Raw genomic sequence first — 9,040 nt, 5'->3', positions numbered from 1 at the left:
TTAAAGTCTTCACTATAAATTTCTAAAATGAAGATAGCAGTCAACCCACAAGTTTTTTTTTGTTTTGTTTTGTTTTGTTTTGTTTTGTTTTGTTTTGTTTTGTTTTGTTTTGTTTTCCAGATGAAATATTTTTACAGTTGACTTTCAGGGCCACCGTACAGAAATGAAGACATCCTTGTTTTGAGTTTATTTTATATAACGTTAACATTCCCTCTTGTTTTGTCTCTTTTTGTTCTCTGTAGGAACTGGGGAGGAACCAACAGGCGTCAAAACTTTCAAACATCAAAACTTTGAGCCAAAAAGAGAGAGACGACGCTTTATTATCAACAGTTTTCTCCCCCTCTCACTCTCTCTCTTTCTCTCTTTTCACATTTTATAAAAATAAAAGTTTTTATGCGGCAGAGTTGTGTTTTCTTCCACATTATTATAACATATGATTATTAATTTGTAAAATGCTCCTTGATACATAATTCAAACATTTTTATCGTAGTTTATTAGCTTAAAATTAAACACATCCTGCAGATTTATTTTGACCCAACTGTCACCCAGTTATTTAAAATTATAGTTTTCTTAAAACTATAAGGCTTAATGTAATCTATTCTTTAATCAAATTATCCTCAGTGCACACAAGTTAAGTAGAATTTAAAGAAATCCTTAAATATTACTGAAAGAGTCATTTATGGAGCAGAAAGATTAGCTGTTAAAACAATCTCACATTTTGGATAAAATGCCCATGCAGAGGTTTGATTTATTTGTACAGATGGACGGTATTTGTAAGGGTGTGTTATAATACAGCATACTGTAAAAAATAAAACATTTAAAAAAGAGACAGGGGTACAAGCTATGAGGGAAACAAAGATAAAAATGTATGTATATTATCTTTTACAAGGAAAATCCATGGACTGAAGTGAAGTTTTTAACTGATAATCTAAGATACAGAATTATTTTATTTTATGTTACTTTGCTTTACATTTATTTTTATTTCAATTTTCTTGACTTTATTTTGTTGCTTTGCTTGATTTGATTTAACTTAATTTTATTATTTTTTCCTTTGATATATTTGATTTGATTTTGTTTGCTTTGACTTGTATTTTTTTATTTGTTTGCTTTACTTTATTTTTAATTTTAATAAATAACTTTGCTTAAATTTTATTTTATTTTATTTTATTTTATTTTTTATTTTATTTTATTTTATTTATTTTATTCAGTAAATAGCATGTTGTCCACCCTCCGTACCGCGTGGTGGCAGTAGTTCCCGGAAGTGTCGTTTTCAAGCCTCTGTCAAACTTTTACGAAGAAGAAGGAAACGGCAGAACATTACTAATGTAGCTTCATTTCTGTGTTTTATTATAAAATTTCTCTTTAACCTAATAAAGTTAAATGAATAAATAGAGGTGGGGGGAGATTAAAAGGATATAGAGGTGAAATCAAAGCGCTGCTCAGGATGTTGGCCACAGGAGCGGTGAGTAAAAACGACCGTTAACTTTAAATTTAGCCTCCGAGCTAATGCTAGCTAACATGAAAGCTCCGCTGTGTTACACCGGTGTTAGGATGTTTATTTCATTTATATTGATATTTATCCTCTGTTATTGATGAAAGAAAGTGTTATAGTTAATTCTGAGTGTATTAAAATACAAATTAATACACTGAAATCCATGTTTTAGAGAGTAATGACATAATGTTACTGCAAATTTTCGTTTATTTACATGGAAGTCAACGAAAGACTCGATCTACAACACCACCATTATACAAGGAGCAAGGAACAGGGACTTTATACATTTTTAACACATATTGATGCACGGAGAAATCGTGTTAGACTTTGTGTTGTATTTCAGGGTGGTTTATGTTGAGTTAATTTAAGTCCTAATGCTGTTTTTGTTGTTCTTCAGGCTGTTACCACGGCGCTGGCCCAGGTGGACAGAGAGAAGATCTACCAGTGGATCAACGAGCTGTCCAGTCCAGAGACCAGAGAAAACGCTCTTCTGGAGCTCAGCAAGAAGAGAGAGTCTGTCCCTGACCTGGCCCCCATGCTGTGGCACTCCTGTGGGACCATCGCTGCCCTGCTGCAGGTGAAATATACAAACTTTATCAACACTGTTGACTTATTTTTTCACAGTGGAGAGGTTGGAAATTCACACTGAGTTTTTTTGAAAATCATGGTTATGATCTGGGTTTTAAACCAAAGCTGCTTCAAGCAAAAAAAAAAAACAAACAAAAAAAAAACCCAGCAGCAGTGAAGTGATTATTATCATGAATCTTTAGGAAAATCTTCCTTAATTTTTGCCTATATATAATATACACTCACACACACATTCAGTGCTCAATAGTGAGTGGTTTTAATGAAGGTCAATGGGCCAAAAACGGCTCCAGGGGGAAGACTGTCAGTTTTTTGTCTACACAGTGGAAAATTTTGTCAACATAGTTTGGATGCTGAAATTCCAGATCACTAAAAAAATTAATGTCAAAATGAGAGCAAAAGCTACAACTGAAAGGCCCTGAAAGGGTTAAAGGGTTAATTGGGAAAAGATAAGCTCTATTCATGTTTGATTTCTATTTTCATCTTCTTCGTTTCCAGGAAATCGTCAACATCTACCCCTCAATCAACCCGCCGACGTTGACGGCCCATCAGTCAAACCGAGTCTGTAACGCCCTCGCTCTGCTGCAGTGTGTGGCCTCACATCCAGAGACGCGGTACCTCCACTCCCTCTCTGTATCCCTGCTCACAATCTAAGAAGACTGAGTTTAATTAGATATACAATGATGATTTTATGTTGTATAAACTAACATGGGAACATTTCTGTCATCTTTAGGTCGGCGTTCCTGGCCGCTCACATCCCACTCTTCCTTTACCCGTTCTTGCACACCGTCAGTAAAACTCGCCCGTTTGAATACCTCCGCCTCACCAGCTTAGGAGTCATCGGTGAGTTCAAAGTCAAACATTAAGCCTCATTTGTTCTTCGAGCTTCACACAGCTGCTTTGATCAGTTTTGCTTTTTGTTTTAATTTTTGCTCCCTCTCTTCAGGTGCTTTAGTAAAAACAGACGAACAGGAAGTGATCAACTTTCTGTTGACAACAGAGATCATTCCTTTGTGCCTTCGTATCATGGAGTCTGGCAGTGAGCTCTCCAAAACGGTACTCCATTATTGTTGTTTATGTATTATCTCATTGAAAGAGGTACTTCAGAAAGACCTCTGTAAAGATCTATACAGGGTTCTTGTGGATCTTAAAAATGTTGTAAAAATTAAACCTGAAATCAGAATTTTCAAATTAAAGGTCTTCAAACATAAAAATCTGATTTAAAGCCTTATTTTGAAGACATTTTCAGACCTTAGATAAAAAATAATAATAATTTAACATCTTAAAATGTCTTTTTGAAAGGCCCTTAAAGAAATTTTGAAATTTAAGGTAAAAAAAAAAAATCATAAAAATAATATTTAAAATCAGATTTTTAAAATAAAAAGTCTTCAAACATCTTAAAAATCTGGTTTAAGGCCTTAGTTTAAAGACATTTTCAGATCTTAAATGTAAAAAAATATTGAAGGTCTTGAAATGTCTTTTTAAAAGGTCTGAAAAGTAACTGAAATTTAAGGGAAAAAAATCTTTAAATTAGGTTAAAATCAGATTTTTAATATTAAAGGTTTTCAAACATCTTAAAAATCTGATTTAAAGCCTTATTTTGAAAACATTTTCAGACCTAAATTAAAATATAATAAAAAATAAAGGCCCTAAAATGTCTTTGTAAAAGGTCATTAAATAAACACTGAAATTTAAGGTAAAAGAAAAAAACTGAAAATAAGATTTGAACTTTTTTTTTAATAGTCAGCCCCATCAAATGTCTTAAATATCTCATTCAAAAATAAGACCTGAAATCAGATTTTAAAAATTTAAGGTAAAATGTCTAACAAAATAAGGCCTTAAATCAGGGTTGTTGTTTTTTTTTTTTTTTTTTATTCAAGGTCTTTGAAAGTTTTCAAAAGTCTTATTAATGCTATCTAGAGGTCCTAAATTCAATGGTAACCTTTGTTGGGGCATTCCTGGATAGTATTTTTAATTAACACGGCCTCGTAGCATCTTGAGAATTTTATGTAATTTTTGTTGTAGCTTTACTTGTTCATTTAACAGTTAAGGCAGCGTATTATGTACAGGGCCTATAAAAAAGTATTCACCCCCTTGGATGATTTATGCTTTTATTTGGCTTTTATATATCAGTCATGGCAATTATAATTCGGCCTTTTTGACAAATAAATTCCAAAAACCCCCTGTAATGTCAAAGTGAAAACTGATTTCTACAAAGTAATGTCAATTGTGATTGGGCAGTTGTGATTGTAGTAGAAGGAGAGGCTTCCAAAGACATGACATCATCATCTGGGCTTTCCCATATTGTTTAAAGGCATAGTAATCTTAGTGTATGTAAACTTCTGACTCTCAAGAAAATAAAAAAAAATTGTCTAAAAAATAATCTCTCTCATTATTCTGGCATTTAGCAAATAGAAATAATTTTAGTAATCCTAATTGACCAAAAACAGGAAAAGTTTAATCTGATTTAAAGTTAGACGGTGAGAAAAAAAAGTTTATGTGCCTTTTTATATAGTGTATGTAAACTTCTGGTTTCAACTGTATATATTATATAAAATAATAATATACTATGATATTGACTAAAGTTTGACAGAGAAATCGAAAGCACCAAAGTTCTATGGGGCAAGAATTGTGTAAATATTTCCTAAATTTTATCTTAAATTTGTTTTTTAGGTTGCAACATTCATCCTGCAGAAGATCCTCCTGGACGACACGGGGCTGGCCTACATCTGTCAGACCTACGAACGCTTCTCTCACGTCGCCATGATTCTCGTCAGTGTCTCCTATCTTTCTAATTTAGATATTTCTTATTGCATTAGCGCTGCTTTCCTGATTTTAAACCCTAATCATGACTTTATAAACTGTGCTTCAGGGTAAAATGGTCCTCCAGCTGTCTAAAGAGCCATCAGCTCGCCTCCTCAAACACGTGGTGAGATGCTACCTTCGCCTGTCGGATAACTCCAGGTAATATCTACATCTTCTCTTCTGAATGTTTTGACACTTTGTGGCTTTTAAAAAGCTGAATTATTGTTATAATAGATGTATAAATTGATCCTTAAACAACCCTAAAATCCTTGTTTGTTGTCTTTGTCATCAGAGCCCGTGAAGCTCTGCGTCAGTGCCTCCCCGACCAGCTCAAAGACACCACGTTCGCCGCCGTGCTGAAGGACGACACCACCACCAAACGCTGGCTGGCCCAGCTGGTGAAGAACCTGCAGGAGGGACAGGTGACCGACCCGCGGGGCATCCCCCTCCCCACGCAGTGACTCTCATCTTGCCCCCTTTAAGACAAAAACCAGCACAGACCTGCCTGAAGACAAAGCTCCAATCATGGTGGACGGCTCTGTTTTCATCAAAGACTTTAAACAAAGACGGCGTCTCTGAGACGTTTTTCTGCTTCTCAGCGTTTCGGCTGATTTACGATCGACATTAAAGTGACGCACAACGACTAAACAATGTTTGGGGTTTTTATTTGCTGCAGAAACAGTCACACGTTCACATTATTCTAGTGAGGTGGAGAGTCATGGTGAGACAGCAGCAGACCGTATCAAAGTTAAGCCTGGTTTATGTTTCTGCATCAGATCTGTGCCACCGTGAGCGCTGCATATTTGTGCACTGGTGTGTCCATGTCACTCTGTAATACTCTGACCAAATGCCATTCCCTGATTAAGCCAGTTCCTTGTCCTCAGCCATAATGAAAGCGAGTGTATATGTTGGAGCTGCAGCTGATAAATATCCATCATCAGTTGATTATACTGCAAAGACAAAAAGAGAGGAGATGGAAAGTACGTACATCTGGTATTTCTGGTTGTCAGTATGTAGGTTTGACTGCTTGTATCACCGTCTGCAGCCATTTATACAACTTTAATGGAGTGATTCCCAAAATGGGAGATCGTGAGATTCCCTGGAGCAGAAGTTCCTGATCCTTTTTTCCTTCAAGCTCGTCTTCTGTGACTCCAAGAAAAGCCGAGTATACCCATGTGGAAGCTCATTTCTGCCACTTTAAAAAAAAACAAATTTAAAGTTTGACAATTCTAAAAAAAAAAAAAAAAAAAAACACAAAAATGGAATTCTAAGTCATAAGTATGAAAAAGCAAGTCATAATTATGATAAAAAGTAATAATTACAAGATCAAAAAGTCAAAAATGTGAGAGAAAAAGTTTAAACCACAAGATACAATGTCAAAATAAAAAAAAGAAATTATGAAATCATGAGATAAAAAGTCTAAATGATGAGATAAAACTATTATGTGAGAAGTCAAAATAATAAGATAAAAGTCCAAATTATGACAAAAATTAATAATTATGAGATTAAAAAGTCAAAAATGTGAGAAAAAAGTTTAAATTATGAGATAAAAATTAAAAATTTATGACAGAAAAATAATTATGAGATACAAAGTCAAAATTGTGAGATAAAAAGTAAAAATTATGAAATGAAAGTTGAAATTGTGATACAAAAAGTAAAAATGTTGAGAAAAATTCGAAATAATTATGAGATAAAAAGTCAAAATTATAAGATGACAAGTTGAAATTAATAGATAGTCAAAATCATGAGATAAGTCAAATTTATGAAATAAAAGTTGAAATTGTGATACAAAAAGCAAAAATTATAAGATTTAAAAAAATCATAGTCGTTAGACAAAAAGTTGAAATTATGATAAGAATTATTAAGAGATTATTATGATTTTTTTGTAAGAATTACATTTTTTTTTTTTTGAGTTTTATATCTTAATAATACAAAACAAGTAAAATAACATAACACAAAAAAGGACAAACAAAACAAAACAACCCAATTAAATATATTTTTTAAGTGTTTCAGCAGAAATTAGCTTCTACACCCGGGACCCATACAGATTTAAAACAAACAAACATGTTTGTCAGTCAAAAATAAGGAGTCAAGTGTGACAATTTTTTTTCCACTACTAAAATTCCAACTGAATTGACCAAAAAAAAAAAAAACTTGTGTTTAAACTCTGCATCTGATGGCTTTTGCTCATCTATGCAATTCTTGTTTTGACAACCTCAAAGCCCTGCCTGAGATCTTTGGTGCCCCCTAGGGGATTGGACCCCAGGGCCCTGGAGGGTTGTGAGACACAGATAGAGAGGATATTTATGAGATGCCATGCAAAAACCAAAGACATTCACAAATGTTAATTTTAACCCATTTTTGTAAAAGTAAAAGCATAACTGCTTCAATTTGGGAAAAAAATATTAAATGAGATGTATTAGTTTAATTAAAGGGATTTGACTCAGCCACTCCAGAACACTCACCTTGTCTATTCTGTTGATCTTTCGCTGTATGATTCGGCTCATTCTCTTGCTGGAAAATAGTCGTAGTTCTCTTGCAGACTGAATAACGTTGTCCTCCAGGATTTTCCTCTATTTTGCCGCATTCATTTTTCCCTCTACCTTTACAAGCCTTTCAGGTCCAGCTGCTGAGAAGCATCTCCACAGCATGATGCTGCGACCACCGTGCTTCACAGTGGGGATGCTGTGTTTGCGGTGTTTTTGTTGTCCACCAAACGTAGCAACTAGCTGACCTTTGACCTCCGAACTTTGATCAGTTCATCCTTGAATCTCAGAGGATATGAGTGCAAAGTGTGATAAAAATCGGTTAAAGTGTTTTTGAGGTTCATTAGAAAGACTTATTAAAAGTCAAATTTACAACACAAAAGTTAGCTAAAAAGCTACAAGGCGTCAGAGGTGGCTGCTGGGTAACGTAGTCCCCTCTCTTCTCCTGGAGGAGGTCGATGTGAGGGGCCCCTCCATGTTGCTGTTGGCTCTGTTTGTGTAATGTGAGCGTGAAAGCTGAGCTGCAGCTGTGGATTATTAATGAGAGAGAACCTGAGAGGGACGAAGAACACGCACGACCACGACCTGAAGAAACGCTCAACGTCTCACCGTGGATGGGATCTGTGCGGCGGTTAAAGCCGCCATCATGTCTGATGTTTGTCTGTTTGGAGGTTTGATGCTGAATATCTTTTTAATGGCGCGGTGGAATTGTTCATATGCGGGGAAAACCGCAAACTTTGATGTTTTTGTAACTTTAGACGGACAGTAGACAGGCTCTGCTGCTGCTGCAAAGCATCATGGGACAGATGTGTGAGGGAATCAGGACAGTGTAATCCCTAGAAATAGAGTTTGATAGAAGCAAAGATTCTTTTCAGTATTTTACCAATGAAGGCAGTGCTGCTGCTGACTTTATCATATATCAATATAAATATAAAAATCTTAGTTTTAAGCAAAATATAAGGGAGTGTTTTATTGCTTTCCACTTACATTTAAAACTTTTACTGCAAATACTAACAAATTTTACTCCAATCATAGAATTGTACGGTAGCCCTGAAGGTCAACTGCAAAAAAATTTCACTAAATGTTCTAAAACTTTCACTTAATACTAAAGTATTTAGTGAAACACAAAAAATTTTTCAACATGCAAAAAATTTTAGGAAATTTAACAACACAATGGGTAAAGGCAAAAAATCACCAAATACAAACATGAAAAATTAAAAAAATAATAAAATGTAAAAAAAAAAAAAAGTTTCGATATCACAATATTTTGACAAAATAAGATCTTCAGTGAAATGCTGAAAACATTTTACAAAACGCTGAAATATATCATGAAGCACAATCATAAAAAATTCAAAATGTTTTGATAACTTGTGATAACATTTTTAAGAATTGCAATAAAAAGTCATGGATTGCAAAAATGTGTTTCATATATTAAAAAAAGACACTAAAAATATCTGTAAAATAATAATAAAAAAATTAAACAGAAACGAGAACAAACCCATTTCATGACATGCAAAAAAAAAAAACATTTGGTGAAAGGAAAAAAAATCACAAAACACAAACTTATAAAGGCAAAAGAAAGCAACGTCATTGTTAACATTTCTTAAGGCACTGAAAAAAATTCATAATGCACTTTTATTTTGCAAAATACAGGAAAATCAATTCCAAAAAA

The 9,040-nt window shown here is 34.1% G+C and overlaps 1 protein-coding gene across 1 annotated transcript; it reads left to right on the top strand.

The window, feature by feature from the left end:
• Positions 1-1,269: 1,269 nt before the first annotated feature.
• On the top strand, positions 1,270-5,549 carry cnot9 (CCR4-NOT transcription complex subunit 9). The gene is made up of 8 exons (XM_041782005.1): positions 1,270-1,462; positions 1,890-2,069; positions 2,576-2,691; positions 2,811-2,920; positions 3,024-3,133; positions 4,751-4,849; positions 4,950-5,041; positions 5,175-5,549. Exons 1-8 carry the CDS (start codon positions 1,445-1,447, stop codon positions 5,341-5,343), a joined length of 894 nt encoding a protein of 297 aa, XP_041637939.1. The 5' UTR covers positions 1,270-1,444; the 3' UTR covers positions 5,344-5,549.
• Positions 5,550-9,040: the final 3,491 nt, after the last annotated feature.

The sequence above is a fragment of the Cheilinus undulatus genome, linkage group 24 (genome assembly GCF_018320785.1).
Source record: "Cheilinus undulatus linkage group 24, ASM1832078v1, whole genome shotgun sequence".
NCBI lineage: Eukaryota > Metazoa > Chordata > Actinopteri > Labriformes > Labridae > Cheilinus > Cheilinus undulatus.
This window is presented reverse-complemented; position numbering and strand designations above follow the sequence as displayed.

Bases quoted from the DNA above. Each gene is read 5' to 3' on its own strand.
- cnot9 (XM_041782005.1), top strand. The intron at 2,921-3,023 runs GTGAGTTCAAAG...CCCTCTCTTCAG, and splicing joins CACCAGCTTAGGAGTCATCG to GTGCTTTAGTAAAAACAGAC. The intron at 4,850-4,949 runs GTCAGTGTCTCC...ACTGTGCTTCAG, and splicing joins CTCACGTCGCCATGATTCTC to GGTAAAATGGTCCTCCAGCT.